Genomic DNA, 18,044 nt, shown 5'->3' with positions numbered 1-18,044 from the left:
AGAGATAAAACAAACAGAAAAGCTTCCATGGAAAATGTTCTCTTCTTCAAGAATTTGTCTTGAGCAGCTCTGGCCAGGGTTGCAGGGGCAGAGGCGGAATGTGAGGGGCACTTATATCAGCCGCCCCGCTAATGAGGGCGGGTCACAAAGGGGGCGGCGACAGACGGTAGCCCCTGCAGGCCATACAATTCATGTTGTCAGTGTCCACTGGCTGGTTTTATTTTGAAGAGGACAGCTATCACTTTGTAAAACAGTCCCAGAGCTCAGCCTTTTTGTCTGACAAGCGTGGAAAAAAACTTGAAACTCTTCCATTTGAATTCAGTATGTGTTTCCTCTCCCCCCTCTAGAAAAAAAAGAGATAATCTCAGTTTCCAGGACAACAACTGGGCTTATCGTTTTGCAGGGAGGGGAAGTAGCAGCTTTTGGCAAAGCCGCACAGATCTTACAATTCAAATTCACCAAAATGCAGGTTTTACATCTGCATGAAACACAAAGAAGACACTACATACATGTCACCCCCCGAGGAAGACGAAAGACAAAGCAGCCGCTTTTATTTTCTGCAGTTTCTCTTGCTTCTCTAGAGGAGCCGTTTACTTTACATGAAGCTCATGACGGCCTGCAGCCATCTCTGCAACACAGAACCACAGACATTTCTGACATGGCCACAGACAACTCAATTACTCCCCCCGTTTCCATTTCTGGGTTTCTCTGCAGCACAGGATGGCAAATACACAAAAGCCTTTTTTTAAAGAAAATAAAAAAGAAGGATTCCCCCCCCCAGCAGGCATTACTGGTCATGTGAACAAGCAAAGGCCCGTTTTCCAAATGATGCAATCCTGCAAGGAAAATGTTAAAATCTAATGCAATAGTAAGAGACTTTAAAAATGTCCAACATTTATATTTTAAGCATGAAAAACCTATTCCAACTTTTTGTTCGCTTAATTAAAAATGAAAGTTTAAAACAGCTTGACTGACAGATTAGGATCAACAGACTAATTAAAAAGATGAACACAACTAAAATCCCTGAATATTTTCTGTGTAAAAAATAAAACATTTCCCTTCAGTTTTACTGTGATTTTAACTTACGCTTTAGCTTCTATGCATTCATATCATCTTTTAATTGATATTTGGTTTTGTGTGGCATCTTCCTTCATCTGAGATCATTTTCCTCCCTCTGGGAAAATCATCAAAGTGACTTTGAACCAGTAACTAAAAATGTGATCAAGAAAAATGATTTTTACACAGATTAGACAGACTAGAAGGGATTACTCTTAAAACAAAGTCTCTAATATATGAGATAAACACTTCTTTGATATTAATAATTCCATGAAACTATAATTCCGGAAGTCTCTAGACTGTTCAAATAGATAAATATAGAATGTTTAAATTTAATGAGTATTTATATTATCAGATCAAGGTGGATTGATGTGACTCAAAAATTATTGCATCCTGATATTTGTTTTAATATTTTAATATTTTAAGCAGCTGTTGTGGAAACAACACAGTAGTTTTAAACCTAAAAGGCATTTTTGCTTGTAGTCTTATGTAAAAAAATATATATAAACATAGAATTTTACAAAGTTAAATATTAGTATTTATCTTTGTGAAGTGTGATTAGACACTTCTATAGTGTTAGATTGTAACATTAATATGCAGTTTTGTTTTTTAAACCTATAATTCTCCCTTCATATTTATTGTTGAAATTTGGGTTCAGTGTTTGTGAAGAAATGGATGTTTGTTTGTTTTCCAGGTTTGGTCTCTTATTGGACACAACAGAGGAAGGTTAAAAGCTCTTGATGGTTTACCAACAGAAAAGGCTAAATCTACACAAAAACTATTTTGTGTAAAATCTGTAATCTGAGGAAACGGCACCGTTCCAGAACCATCCTTTCCTCTGGGTGAAGGAGATGACCATTTGGGAGCTCATTGACTGAAAAACAGACTTTTTCATCGTTGAGATTCTTCAAGTGGGAACCGAAAATTGAGTTTCTTGAAATTCTGATGTGTTTTTGTGACTTTTCCACAAAACAATGCAAAAGACTGTCAGAGATGGAAAAAATAAAGTTTTTAATTCATAGTTTATGGTTTTAACAACAAGAGATTAAAACCCGATTAGTAAGTGATGTAAAAGACTACTGACAACTGACACAGAGAGACTTCACATCCAGACAGGATTAAACAAAAATATTTTGTAGAGTCTCCAAATATAGCTTAAACATTTTTGCAATCAGAGGAAAGAAGATTGGCCTCAGTCTTCAAAATGCTCCATCTGTAAGTCGTCTTCCATTATTTATACGCATTTTTCCCAGCAAGTGCTGCAATCACTCCGCCCCCTTCTGCTGCTCCACAGCATCCCCTGCTCCCACCAAGGAGGAACAGTAAGAAAAACATTTTCAAACGTGGCATCTCAGACCAGTTGAATGCTGCGCCCTCTGGGGAACCTCCCTGTAATGGAATGAAGCGAAGATGTTCAACATCCAGAGCTCTGAATCTCTGCAGCGGCTGGAAGGTTTGAACAACGACAAGCGCATTAAATATTCATCATTGCGAGGGGCGGAAGAGGACTTTTGGGATATTAAAACGCGAGTCCACACAACGGCAGTGTGGCAGTCCTCATTAGAGCGCCGGGCTTTTGTCCACCAGTGAGTTTTGACGTCGTGGCCGATGTCTTTTTATGTGGCGTTTCAGTCCCCTCTGGCAAAACAGCGGACGCAAGAAGCCGAGACTGAAAAACGTGTTGGAAGGAGGGATTGGACAAGTAAATTACTGCAACCTCAGGGGAGCCTGGCAGCAGGGCTACAGCACAGACGAAGTAATAAGGAGTGATATTCGGTCTCCATCCCCTAACTGTAACTCAGACACACTGTGCTCATGTGAGAGGGCTCATGTGTGTGATTCATGAAGCATCGCCTGAACCTTGTGACTGCTCTTATGTAAAATATTTGCTCAAGCACAGATTTATGGATCTGTGTGAGCCTTCTCCCACCCTTCCCTTCTTCTGCATGTTTGAGAATATCAGCCTCTGTGAGCTTCTCACTTCTGTTCTTTCTTTTCCAACGATTGCAACGTTGAAAAAGTCTTAAACAGCAATTTGTGAAAATCCACCGTCTGTGACGAGTGAGCGTGTCCTAGCGTTGGGAAAAAGACACTCCCAATCAAAAGAAAGGATGCAGCCATCTCTTCTGCTGCTATCGACTGTAAATGAGAACTTGAGTGAGTGTGACGTCACCCAAAGAAAATGGTTCGACTTCCGGCTCCAACCAGATAAAGTCCATTTAGTCTTTTTTTCACGGAACAGAAAACCCCGAAAAATAGGAAACATAAAAAATATTTGCACAGGGGGAAAAAAAACAACAGTCAAATTTGAAATGACTTCCAGTTTTGTGGAGTACATGGATATTTATGATGATGTGTACGTTACTTGAACACGCGTTCAAGTATCCGCACTTAGCGCGTTCTTGTAGCCGCGTCAAATGCCTGGTCTGTAGCTTTAGATTCAAACAAAATCTACCATTATGATGTGGTGAAATGTAAGCGATTTATTTATTTGTAAGAGGTAGGTGTGTCCAGCGTAAACTTCAGAGGCACCGCTGATAGACAACACATTTTAAAAAATACCATTCAGGCCGACATTTAGGCGCTTTCCTGCAACCAAAAGATGCAATCCTCTTTACCAAGTCTGATCAAAGACCAGAGAGGGACGGCATAGATCCATATATGGTGATATGGTAGAGTCAGAAAGAACATTTGGAAGAAAATCTTGCTGATTTCTTGTTTAGATAAAAGGAAGACCAGCTTTGTGCTTCAGGGAACACATTAGTTGGAGTTAGCTTTTAAAGTGGGGCAAGGCAAAACAGCAGTATTTCTGGAGGGCTTGGAGGAACTTACTACAAAGAATAAGATATTCGATCTGCAGGGATTCAAACGCCGCCTTTTACTTCACATTACAAATGATTTTTCAGCACTGGGCAGCGGCTCATTTACATGTGATGACGGTAAAACCCCAATGAGTCCATGGAAACGGCAAGACAAGCTAAGGGACAGGCAGACTTTTTACCCCAATTCTTAATAACTGTAGCACGGATTCAGCTGAAATAAAGTGAACACAAAACAAATAAGGATTCCTGAAAGATTGATGTGGCAAACTCTTCTAAAGCTAAGAAAGAATATGTTTGGTAGCTTTTAAAAATATAAACCTAAAAAAAAAAAAAAATCAAAATTAAGAAAAGAAAATCAGCTTTTTTCATATTATTTCTTTGAAGCACTGTTAGAAAGCTAAACTAAGCCATTCCTGTTGTAGTTTTTCTACTACAGGTAGGCGGAAAAAATACACTTTTGGTGACACAAACACACAGTTAACCTTGTTTTCAGCTCCTGGTAGAGGAGCAGTGAGGTTTTCCTTTAGTGTTGAGGTTTAACTTAAGTTCAGTCATCATAAAGAGCTTAAAGCAAAGAACTAGAAAAAGAAAAGGTGATGGAAGCGCAAAAGAGGAGAAAAACAGATGTAAAAAGAATTTATATAGATACTAAAGACAGGAAGCAGATGGATGAAGCAGCACAAACTCTGGATGGATGGAAAAGAGAAAGGACAGCAGTAAAAAAAATTGTATTTTGGGTGGATCAAAAGCACAGAAGAAGCGTGAAAAATGAGAGAAAAATAAGACGCTTAAGAAAAGAGAGTAGAGGAATATTACCAGGGTTAGAAGACAGGAGAAAGTGATAAAAAAATGTGCAGAAGAAAAGGAAGAAAGCAACACGAGTCTGAGAATAAACCGAGATGGAGAAGAAAACTTTAAAGTAGGCAGGAGGAGGATGGAAAGAGAAGACGTAGAGAGAAGACAAACAGAGGTGGAAAGAAAATAAGCAGCTTATTAAAGGCATCAGGACAGACACAAGTAAGAAAAAGCAGCAGCGGCTCGTCTTTGCTATCCTCCCTAAGAATCAGAGGATAATGGAGGCAGAGGAAAACCTTTTGCTTACTACCCTTTCAAAACACGCTTAACCAGAAGAGATAAAACACTGCGGCAGGCAGCAGCTGATTCAGCCGAGGCGCTGGACGGAGCTGCTTCTTTATCAGCTTAATGAAAGGTGACATTTGGCGTGGGCTTTGATTTTTCGCAGACTTTATATACCAAGCGTGTGTTTCTGCATTCTGCCGCCATCAGCACAGCCTTTGGCTAAGACTGGTGGACGCCACAGGTCATTTCTGCAGAGCGCAGACAGCAGGAAGGCTTCTGCATTTAACCAGAGGCAAAAAAAAAATACCACGAGAAAAACGCTGAGTCAGGATGAGAAACGACATGTTAACAAAGGCTCTTTTTGGACTGTTCGAAACAGACGCAAACTAAACATTTACAGGGGTTACAAATATATCGCTACTTTTCAATGGAATGTATTTTCATTATTTTTTATTGCCAAATAATAAAAAAAATTGAAAACTTTTTAAACCAAAACATCCCAAATTTCCTTATAGATGAGTTTAAACCACAAGTGATTGATTGATTTTAAATCTATGCTTACTTTTAAAATTCAATCTTAATAATCAACTCTTTGAATTGAGTAGTTTCTAATGTTTTCCACTGTGTGTGGAAAACCTCCAACAAGCTCACTCCTGATTGATGAGAGAATTGATTAAGACTAATTCGGACCAATCACTTCCTACTGATGTCGTCTAGTTCCAACATGGCGGCATCCGTATCAGGCAAAAATGGCAACTGAATTGACTTCATTTGGTTCAAGTCAACCCTTTTCTATGGGGGACGCCACACTCGGTCCCTCTGTCCAGGTCCCTGATACAGTCAATGGGAGGGTGACCCAGTCCTGTTCAGATCAGCTCTTGAAATTTATGTCAGGGCTTCAAGCTACGTACACACCAGGCATGTGTGGTGCATTCAAGAATGTACTTAACGTGGGTTTTTGAAAACACTTTTGGCATTTAGTGTTTCCACTGGACTGTTGGTACCTGATACTAGCACAAGTACCTACAGCTGGAGGAGGCTTGGGGCAAAATGTTGAACCGGTGTGAATCTGGTGAATTTTACTCCAGACTTTATTTTCATGGCTCTTTTCCGATGTATGAAAGAGTTGGTGTTTTAGAATTCTGGCCGGTCTCAAACCACAGTTATTAATTTCTCCTCCATGATCAATATTTGATCATGGGTTGGCACTTTTGGGTTTTGAAAGGATGCTACCCCTACGTCACTACCAAAGCCAAGTCTCTGATTGGTCAAAGTTAAACTTGTTTAAATTTGAGCACATGTTCAGTTTTCCTTAAACACTTACATAGCAATGTGTGAATGTGCCAGTTTTGAACGCAGAAGCCCGAAACGTGAATATATGTGCGTTTACAATACGTACATTTAGTACTTTAATTACTATTGCTGATGTAAGTACTACACCTACTGGTACTACTCCATTAACTATTGTAATACCGACTGTTAAGACAACCAATGCTACTGTCCATTACTGCTGCTATAACAACTACTATTACTACTAATAAAACTAGTACGACTAGTACTACTACTACAACTACTACTGGTAAAACAATGATTACATTTACTACTTCTACAATCAGTAGTTCTTTTACTATAACACTATTGCTTTTACTACCTCTACAGCTACTACTACTGCTACAACAGCTACTAAGGCAGTAATAATTCCTACAACAACTACTACTGCTATAACAACCAATACATTGACAACTATTACTACAAATGCTAAAGCATTTACTGATGCTACAATTAGTAGCTCTACTACCACAACAGCTATCACTACTGCTTTTACGTAGAGGACGCAAACAGACTTAAAAATGTGAGCAGCGATGCGTGAATGTAAGAGTTTGAACGCGGAGACCCGGCACTCGCATAAATGCGTGTTTACATAGTTTTTTCATTGAAAGCAGTCGCTTAACCACGTGTTTCCGAGCTCGGTTACAGTTAAATAAAAGAACACGGTCGTGTCATTTTTCATCTTTGCTCAATTAATTCTTTTTAGACAACATTTAGGCCCAGTGTCCCCTACGTAGGACTTTTACCTTCTATAAAATTGATATCTAAATTCCTCAGATTGCCCTGACAGTTCATGAGATCTTGTGATAACTTATTAGGACTTTCCCCAAAAGCCCCTTTTTTCCAGTGAGTATGGAGAAGCACTTTGCTGTGTTGCTGTGCCTCAAATAGGTGTTTTACCACCTCTGGTCTCAGGTGTGTCTGGCTCCCAGAACGACTCTGGAAAAAAGGGGGAAGCCAACAATCTGCCTACACAGATAGCTGCACAGGCGGACGAGGCTTCTTATCACCAGGTTATCGTTGAGCCACACTTTCATCCATCCCACAGGAAAAGCCCAGAGAGCGACACAGCGAAGCGGCAAAAGAGAGGAAAAAAAGGGAGAAAAAGAGACGGAGGGGGAGAGAATGTCAAATTGTCTGGCCTTTTCTTCAAAATCCCACCCCGCTGTCTGCCTGAGAAATTAATCTTCTGTCATCTTTAGATAGCAATCTCACACTTATCTGTCTCCACCCACATGTCTCCCCCACCTCGTCATCCCCTTTTCACTCAGGCTTTTCTATTTTTTTCCTATTACTTTAACAAGGCGTGCTGTTCAGGACTTACAAAGTCTCTCTGTCTTATTTCCTTCTCTGTCTACCGCTTCCTAATACAGTTTCTGTCTCCTCTTCCTCTCCAGTCACTCATCTGTCTCCCTCCATCTCCAGCAGACGCCTCACACCTAGCTATCAAACTTTCAGCTCCTGCGTAAACTGTCACATTGTTATCTCCAGGATGGTATTTAGGGTGTCCTGCCCCCGTGGCTCTGGATGTGACTTTGAACAGAGCTGGGACTCTTCTCCACGGAGAAGAAATGACATTCTCCCAGCGCCTCCTTTAGAACCAGGACTGTCAGTGACATGAGCGGCATGTTAACAGGACGTTCACTGGAAGGACAAACCGCTCTCGTTTCCTCGAAACAGTTTTGAAAAAAGCTCTAAAATCTGTGTTATTTTCACACAAATGAATGACACCGTTTATCACACAACCAAGTGAATGCTCAGCTTATATAGTGTTTCATTTCGAATATGGACCTAAAACTGTATTTCTGTTCATCAGCCAATCCAACAAACTAAAGCTTGAATATAAAAGATTTTGAGGTATGAAGTGGTGAAAGGACAGCAAAAAAAACGTAAAGAAAGAGGGGTGGCTCACATGTTTCTCCCCTTCGATTCTCTTGTCAGCCTGTTGAACAGCCTCCAGATACTTAAAATGCAGCTCCATCAGTCGATCAACCTGGACAGAGGAAGAAACGAGAACACGGGGGAACAGAGATAAGGTGAGAAAACCATGTGAGCAACTTCAGGAACACAGAGGGAAAAGACAGAATACCAATCACAGTCCAAACATTGAGACACAAGCAGATGAAAATCAAGCTTCTGGCAAAGCGGATTCCAGATTCGTCCTGACGTGGTGTGCACCAATGACCCGGCCTTTCAGTTGAAGGAAAGTCTTCATCTAATGTGTTTGAAGAACCTCAAACCCCATTTTACCTCTGGTGTTCACTTACTACCCAACAAAGGAGCAGCGAGTTTCTGCCTGCATCCTTGTGTCTGTTACTGTAAATTATGTTGGGTGTCAGACAGGAGGTAGTAAGTAGTAAATGTACTTTTGATGATCTCCTCCTTACCAGCTGTTCTATAGGTATTTTAGAAGTTTGATGTTAATTTAACACAATGCTGAGAATGAACACATGATGACAATGACAACGTCCACAAATAACGAGCATTACACTATTGTAACTAGTACTACAATAATTACTACTAGTACCAGTACCAGTACTAGACAATGCTACCACAGATGTTACAATTACTGCTGCCAGAACAATCACATTTACTACTGCTACAATTAGGATTTCTACTAGTACAACGAAAATTACTACAGCTGTAACAAATAATACTGCAATGACACCTACTAATGCTACTACAATTACTACTGCTAAAACAACTATTACATTTTTTATTGCTAAAATTAATACTCCTATTAGTACAACTACTATTGCTTTCATCACAACTACTACAGCTATAACAACTACTATTACTACTGCTATTAAATTATTACTCGAAAAATACTATAAGAGGTTTACGTAGCACTTTAACTACTATTGCTAATACAACTATTACAATTACTAGTAGTACTGCTTTACGGCAATACTAACAGTTAAGACCATTAGTGCTGCTATAACAATTGCTATCACTACTATTACAAGTACATCTAGTACTACTACTATTACTACTACTACTACAATTACTACTGGTAAAACAATGATTACATTTACTACTGCTATAATTAGTACTTCTATTACTATAACACTATTGCTTTTACAAATACTACTAAAGCTAGTACTACTGCTTTAAGTACTGTAATACTAACTGTTAAGACTATCACTGCGGCTTTGGGTGTGACTGTTACTCCTGCTATAAAAGTTGCTATTACTGTACTACTAATACAATTAGCACGACTATTACTGCTACTACAACTACTACTGGTACATTTACTACTGGTATAAAACCTTTTTTACTATAACAGTAATTCTTTTACTTTTACAGTTATTACCATTGCTAATCACGAACTACAAGCCCAGAGCCCAACATGCTGCTGACGACCTACAACTGGCTGAGAGGCTTAACACCTTTTATGCCAGGTTTGAGGTCCCACACCCCTCCTCCTCCCCCCTCACTGAACAGGTTTCCTCAACAACTCTGGTGCCACTTTCCTCCCCCACCACTATCACTGAGGACAGTATGACCCCCCCAGACCACCTCTCCCCCACCACTGTCCTCTCAGTGACAGAAGAGGAGGTGCTTAAGCTTTTCCGGAAGCAAAACCCACGGAAGGCTCCGGGTCCGGACGGCATCTCGCCTGCCACCCTGAAACACTGCGCAGGCGAACTGGCAGCGGTCTTCACAGACATTTTCAACACCTCCCTGGAGTCCTGCCACGTCCCGGCCTGCTTCAAACTGTCCACCATCGTCCCTGTCCCCAAGAAGCCCCGCATAACTGGCCTCAATGACTACAGGCCTGTGGCACTTACGTCTGTAGTCATGAAGTCATTCGAGCGTCTGGTCCTCCCCCACCTCAAATCCTTCACCTCCCCCCTCCTGGACCCTCTGCAGTTCGCCTACAGAGCCAATAGGTCTGTAGACGACGCTATCAACCTGGCCCTCCACTTCATCCTGCAGCACCTGGACTCCCCGGGAACCTATGCTAGGATCCTGTTCGTGGACTTCAGCTCTGCGTTCAATACCATCCTCCCCTCTCTGCTCCAGGAAAAGCTCCTCCAGCTCAACGTGCCTGACTCCACCTGTAGGTGGATTAGTGACTTCCTTATGGACCGGAGGCAGTGTGTGCGGCTGGGGAAGAATGTCTCCACCACCCAATGCATCAGCACAGGAACTCCACAGGGCTGTGTACTTTCCCCTCTGCTCTTCTCTTTGTACACTAACTGCTGCACCTCCAGCCATGACTCTGTCAAACTGATCAAGTTTGCAGATGACACCACCCTCATCGGACTCATCTCTAATGATGATGAGTCTGCCTATAGGAGGGAGGTGGACCGGCTGGGTTCGTGGTGCAGCATCAACAACCTGGAGCTGAACACTCAGAAGACAGTGGAGATGATAGTGGACTTCAGGAAAGTCACAGCCCCCTCATCCCCTCTCATCCTGACAGACTCTACCATCACCATTGTGGACTCTGTCTGTTTCCTCGGCACCACTATCACGCAGGACCTCAAGTGGGAGCCGTCCATCTGCTCTCTCCTCAAAAAGGCCCAGCAGAGGATGTACTTCCTGCGGCAGTTGAAGAAAGCCCGGCTGCCGGCCCAGATGATGGTGCAGTTCTACACGGCCATCATTGAGTCCATCCTCACCTCCTCCATCACCGTGTGGTACACTAGTGCCACAACCAGGGACATTAACAGGCTACAGCGTATTGTGCGCTCAGCAGAGAAGGTGATCGGCTGCAGCCTCCCATCTGTCCAGGAACTATATGTCTCCAGAACCCGGGGACGTGCAGGCCGGATAGCTGACGACCCTTCCCACCCTGGACATTCCCTACTGAAACTACTCCCTTCAGGCAGGAGGCTAAGGTCCATCAGGACCAGAACCTCCAGACACAAGAACAGTTTCTTTCCCTCTGCAGTCAGACTCTTAAATGCCCTGTAACCCCCCCCTAAATTTCACGTCAATGTCCAACCAGTCACCAGCCCACTACCTGCACCTTGAACATTCTCAGTTTGCACTGTTTTGACACTCCTTGCACTACTGACTCTATTTATATTTTTTGTTCTGTCCATTGTGTAAAAATGTTGTTGCTTACTGTTCTTCTGTTTTATGTTGCACATTTGCACCGAAACAAATTCCTACTCTATGTAGCTACACAGAATATGGCAATAAAAACCTCTTGAATCTTGAATCTATCACAACTACTTATGCAGTAATAACAACTACAACTGCTACTACCGTTATAGCAACAACTGCAATGACAACTATTACTACAAATGCTAATACATTTCCTACAATTTACTACTTCAACAACTATCACTACTGCTTTTACAAATACAACTGCTACTGCTGCTACTACGACTGCTGTTACAACTTTTACTGCTATAACTACTAATATTACTACAAATACTTCAACTAGAAGTACAATAACTAAAACAACAACAGGTGACATAAAACCGATCAAAAGCTGACACTTCATGGAATAACAACAGCTGAACGCAGAAGGCAGCGAAGCTCAAGTGTTTCTTTATCGTAGGAAGCAGCATCTGAACAAACCCAATGGCGTCTGGTAAAACAGACCATGAACAGACCGAGAGCAAACATTTGCACATAACGCTAACGTAGCTAAAACCAAACAAAGCATGCGAGCTACATTCACTTGAACCAACTGTCAGGCAAAGGGATGGTTTGGCATCGTTCCTCTGCAATTACAGATTGATTCAAAGAAAACAAACATTACAATTTCAGAGAAAAACAAACGTTATAGAATACCTAGCCAAAGCACCTAATGTTGGAAAAAAACTGTTACCGGTAATTCAAAAAATTATTTGCTCAAACTATGAAATAAATATTGCATGTTATAGAATCTTGGTTCCTGCCTTTTCCTGAGAACGTAGAAGACAAAACCATAAAGAGACCAACCTTCTCGCAGTCGTTCTCTGTGAACTTGTTGAGGAGTCTGGTTCTTTGCTGTGATTTCAGATTTCTCAGCATGGAAGCGATGATTGAGCACACGTGTTCTGAAAAACAGTTTCACATTTGACGGTTAATTAAGAGCACACATGCATTTCACTCAAGTCCAGGTATTTCTAATCTTAAAATGACATCTGGATCTCTTGCAGACAAATAAAAAACCTTTGACTTTCAGAAGTAAATGAGTTTGGTAAGACGGTCTTAAATCTGCAGGTGCATAATTCTCAAATGTGGAGACGAAACCCACAGTGATCTCATTTTCAGGAGACCTCATCTCTGAGAACCTGCGGCTTAACACCCACAGCCACGGGCCCTAGAACCAGCAAAACGAGAAGCTTTTAATAATCTTTAATTAGAGCAGACGGCCAGCTCAGCATGGCTGTGCTTACAGAGAGAGCACGCTAAGAACAAGAGGGGAAAATGTTGATGAAATTTAAAAATCAATTTTCTTTCAGGAAGGCTGGAACAAGTGTACCACTTTGGCTGAGGCCAAATAACATTTCAAGCAGTGATAAAAATTGGCCTGCAGCAGCTGTGAGGCCGTTTAGCCAGGCATAGGTCTAAACACATGCTCACTGACTAGCTGAACACAAACTCGTTAGCTTCAATGAGAGCCGCTGTGAACCGCATTCAAACCATTCCAGCGCTGGAAACACAAGGTTTAAAGCATTTAAAATGTGTGAAAATGCATCAAAACTAACAATAAACAGAATATGACACAATGTCTCTGCATGCAAGGGGAGGAAAAAAAGACCAAAAGAAGAAGAAAGTAATTGGACTTTATCAACAACAGGTCAATATTCTCTCTCAACGAGGCTTTGCAGTTGCTAAGCAACAAGAGTGCAGGAATCAATCCTGTTCCTGCTTTTTAAAAGGGGTCTTGTTTGCTGTCAGCTCCCTTTGTGCAATCCCCTATGACCTGCAGCGTCTTAATGCACAAGACTTTGAAGCTGAGAAAACTAAACGCCATAACACCTGCCGATGTCCAAACTTCCAAATAACCGTCAAGAGCAGCGATGAAAGAAGACGACGCTTTTCCACAAAAATACAGGAAAATATCGAACCAGAAAATAAAACTGTGCTTTCAGTGCAGCTACTCTGGAATGTATGTGGTGTTTACAATTTCTCTAAGAGTCACTAAAATCCTTGAAAAGGGACACAATTTGAACTCTCCCAAAAGTGAAAGGTAACTAGCTTGAAAGGGAAAACACAAAATGACATATTTTGGTTAAAAAAAAAGTTTAAATAAAAAATGAATTGCTTTTCTAAATAGCGTTTTTCCCCGCTTGGCTCTTGGTACTTTGTACATACAAGGCATTTCATTTTGTTTGAGATTGCGGGCGGCGAAGAGGAATACCGCTGCTTTCTAGGAGCTTTAATTTGTCATATTGACCTTCAGCCAATCAACGGGTTTCAACAGTAGCTCCACCCTAACCGGTCCATTCCATTTTTCAATAGACCTACAACCAACGGGGGCTTAAAACTACAAGACCATACTGGACCGGACCGCTCAGTGGAAATGAGGGATTCGGAGAGTGCAGGTTTGTTCTTCTAGCTCCCTTGAGGTTTGTATCAAGGGACGTCATGAAAATGGAATGTCCTATTGTCGTTCATGTGGTAAGTTTATCATGAAGTGTTGTGAGGATAATGGAAGTAGTACACACTTACAATGCACAGTGATGCTGCCTTATGTCCTTACGCTACACTCTGGTCATTCGTGAATGCGAGTACTGGCTCCTTATTTGACTGCGTGCAGATTCTGCACACACAAGGTGTGCACGTGATATGCAAGTGCCCGCAGGATGTTCACACAAACTACACTGATTGTCTAATTTCCTCATTTATAAGATGCTGCATTCAAGGAGAGTGCACGGATCACGTCAACAGCACTAACGGGCTCCTTGTACAGTCCACAGGAATTGGTGGGGTTGAAAAATAAAAACCTTTACGCCACACCTGCACCTCACCTACTTCCCCCTCATGTGTTGAATAAGCAACTGCAACAAAATGTAATAGTCAAAAACCTTGATATTTCAAGCGTTCCCCGTACAGATTTGCCCATTTTTCACCTGCAGTCAGCCTGTATTCACCTGTAAGGGCCGTTGGGAGAAAGACTTTACATTCCTACATAAAATCACGTTTCTTGCTGATACAAAATACTCCCTGTTTGTGAAACCAGAATCACATCATTCCTTTCAGTTTTCAAACTTAAGATAGTTTAAAGAAAGTTCCACCAAGTAACTTCAGTTTTCAAAGAAAACCAAAGAAGTGGCATCCCAGTAAATACTACTACCCATCAGTTCTGGTGATAGCCTGGGAGTGACCGCTTCCTGACAGACTAAATGCGAAGATCTTTAATTAAAACCCTGTTCTTGAGCTCCACTTCCTGGAGGCAGCCCTAATTTCAATGTAGACAACCCCATTTCCTGTAAACAATGACAAGGACGCCGTCTGCCATTTTCAAAAGGACACTGCTTTATCAACTTGATCCAACAGGTAATTGATGTCACCACCTTTCCGCCCTGCCCAAGAGGCTATTGATCGCTGGCTCAAGAGCATTTTCTGCGAAGGCCTGAAAACTAAACAGACCCCTCCCTGGAGATTTAAGAAGTGGAGGAAGCAGGATTGCATTGTGGGTACCTGATGGAGGACAAAGCTAAATAAAAGTTTCCTCATCTGTCTTCAGACAGACAGAAAAATCAATGACTCATCCAGCCTCTGCTTCATGTTTATATATTCAGAAAAAATGCCAACAGATGTTCTGAAAATGGGGACAATATATCGATGTTGGTTTGTTAAAAGTTTTTACAAAAACCTCCAACAATCAGCTGTGGTTAGAGTCCACCAGGGTCGAGGCTTCTTTATCAGTTACTGAACATTAATGGAAAAAAATATCTGTGAGGAATTCTCTAACTTAAACCTCTTTTCTCAAACAAACAGGCATTTTTTTAACACATCCCAGTTTAAGGAGGAAGAATTAAAACTCTTAAAATGATTTGATATAAAAAAAAAGACAGAATTCTGGATTTCTGGCAGACATTATGAGCCCTGTGATCACGAATTGGACTACATTATTAATGCTGCAAGTTTTCAAACTCTCTTTCTGCAGAAATATAACTTATGAATGCTATGAAACATTTTTCCTTTTCGCATTTTCCTTCTGATTTTCACTCTGATTAAAACAAATGTGTTTTTGCTGTTTTTAATATGTTCTTGTGACATCTTTCTGGTGATGGAGGGCGTGATAAATAAATAAAAATTAAGCTTAAAATGGCATTTAATTTATTCAAAAACGCTGGGCGGGCCAAAAGCTACTTGCTCTGAGCTCTCAGCAATGGGGAGGAGAAGGGGGCGGGGTTGCTCTGCACTAACGGTTCCGCCCACAACTCAGGTTACTTTCTCAGGTTAATTTCTAATGAACTCCTGCTCTGCTGAAGCTACATCCTAGAAAACAACACAGGTGTTTAGATTTAGGCTAAATCGGTATAATCATTCTTTCATTAAGATAAAACCGATCAAAAGATGAGTGGGATCTTCCATGGTTAAAAAAAATGAAGTAGTTCAGCTTCTGTCCTCAGTCATACATTTTATTAAAATGCTCTGTACTACTATTGGTTGTAGTTTTATTGCCTGATTTTCCAGAAGATTGTATTAAATGAAACCTGGCAAAGAAACGTTACACTTGATTTATAAAACAAGTTTAGTATAATGTTTCTGTTAAATATGCAAACAATTTTTGTTTGCCTTTGATGATAATAATGCAATCTTGACATTTTTATCAAGTTCAGACCTTCAAAGACTACAGCCTGTTTCATTTGTTCCAGAAGTCCATTCTCTACTCTCCATTGCATTGATTTCACGTGCGCAGACCACAGTGCACGCTAGATATCCATTGAAAAACTGTGGTTTGTGGCTGTTAACCCTGCTAAAATCTCTCCTTGCAGACTTAAACAGCACGCATGATCTGTTTGTGAGGGAGCAGTTTTGTGCCATTTATTAGGGATCAAAGTAAATCAGGTTTTAAATGTATGAAGAACCCAGAGGAAATGTCATTGCAGTGGAAGTTTTAAGAGTTAAAATATTCCCCTCAGAAAGAAACACCGTCTGTGAAGGAAATGGTAATTAGATGCATCTTTGCGCAAGGACTTAACAACAAATCTCCCTTTCTGAGAAACCATAATAACAGGATTACACAGTAAGACTATGACAACAAAGATTACATTTAAATTTGTCTCTTCCAAAATGTTACTGATCTCCATCAGTGCCAGAGGCGCCGAGGATAAGAGGCAATGATTAAATGAGACACATCTTAGATTGTCTGGCTTTGATTAAAAAATGGGATTAAGACTCGGGCTCTAAATCCAGAGGAGTAAGCATATCTCTCTCATACTGTATGAAGGTTTTTCTTGACATGGTATATTCTTTATGTTTGATCAAAGTAACCAAAAAGGAAAAAATAGTAGTCAGGACCTTTGGAAAGATTATAAATTAACAAATAAGAGTAAAAACAACAGTTGTTTTTTCCAGTAAGAACTCCCAAACAAAACCTCATTGGTCAGTAATTGTGGTGATTCAGTTGTTGGACGATTGTTCTGGATCCTCCGTTGGCCGTGAATGTTGTGTTCTTGGGACAGACAAGCCTGGGAAAATCTTTCCATTTGTTAATAAAACTCTAAATTTAAATAGTATAATTAATTATCAAACACAAATGAATATTCATGATCTTTTTGTTGTATAATCCCAATGTAGTTAATTGATCTGTGTGGCTTTAAGACTAAAAACTCAATTAGAACAAATGTTGACATTTCAATTGTTTAACAGAGAAACTAAAGTGAGAGAATAACCTGAAGACAAGAAATGTCTAAAACATTTTTTTTACTTTTTTGTGTTTTTCTTTAAAAGTTGTCGCATTTCCCCTCCATTAGACAAGCCATTACGTTTTCCTCTAAATGTTAACATCTGGCAGAACTGCAGCAACATAAAATGCGCCTGTTCTTCTAATAGAGGTCCCTTCCAGTCAGCAAGCCTCCCTCATTACATGTTTTATTACATTCATTAGAAAATAAGGGTCAGGACTGTGGCACTGGCGGTGCAGGAAGGTGTTTGTGCGGCGCTGAAATGACTCGCAGAACAAAGATCTCCTCTCACTACAGCAGCCTCTTTACTAACACAACATGCAGATGCTTGGAGGCGCACACAAACACAAAAAAAAGGATATTTTCCTCCCAATCAGAGCTGGAGACGGACCTAGGACTACTTTGCCTCACCATGTAAATTAGTTGTTTACTTCTGTTCCTTCTCGGAGTTGCTCGCATCATTAGCCACCTAAATATAACAACGGGCTGCCTCCAATTTCCATCAAACCATCTCATTTCACTTTAATGACAAAGTACATGCAACAATAAACTGAGACCTTGAAATAAGTGACGTGACAGGAACACTCATAAAGCTGTAAAGTGTCATATTTGTGTGACTAGTTTCTCTACTTTCAGGCAGATTTCTCTTCTGAGGTAATTATATCCTCCTCTGGGCTTGCAACGCCGAGAAATCCCTGTAGATTTGGACTATCTTGATTTTAGATAGGAGTCTAGAAGGAATCAAAGTTGTGGGTGGAAAGAGCAAAGAGTGTGACTGCGGGAAGAAAAGTGAGGAGGACAGGAAGGTTTTTCCCTCCTAATTACTTCTGTTTGAAGCGTTTAATAGTTAATTATGAGTTCTGGTGTTATTTAGGAGGACCACTTCATTCACGACAGTTTTAATTACTCTAAACCAGAGAGATGCTCTCTTAGTATTACATTATGG

General features: G+C 40.8%; 1 protein-coding gene across 1 annotated transcript in view; it reads right to left on the bottom strand.

The window, feature by feature from the left end:
• ctnnbl1 (catenin, beta like 1) overlaps positions 1 to 18,044 on the bottom strand; it is a 50,841-nt gene that overhangs the window by 8,486 nt on the left and 24,311 nt on the right. The window contains exons 12-13 of the mRNA XM_004070238.5: positions 12,192 to 12,289; positions 8,200 to 8,280 (exon numbers count right to left, since the gene is read on the bottom strand). Coding sequence (XP_004070286.1) covers positions 8,200 to 8,280; positions 12,192 to 12,289 — 179 coding nt within the window. The remainder of the gene's footprint in view (positions 1 to 8,199; positions 8,281 to 12,191; positions 12,290 to 18,044) is intronic.

This window comes from Oryzias latipes, chromosome 7 (genome assembly GCF_053564925.1).
Source record: "Oryzias latipes strain Hd-rR chromosome 7, Olatipes_Hd-rR_3.1".
In the NCBI taxonomy this organism is placed as follows: domain Eukaryota; kingdom Metazoa; phylum Chordata; class Actinopteri; order Beloniformes; family Adrianichthyidae; genus Oryzias; species Oryzias latipes.
The sequence above is the reverse complement of the archived record's forward strand: the minus strand, read 5'-3'. Positions and strand labels throughout refer to the sequence as shown.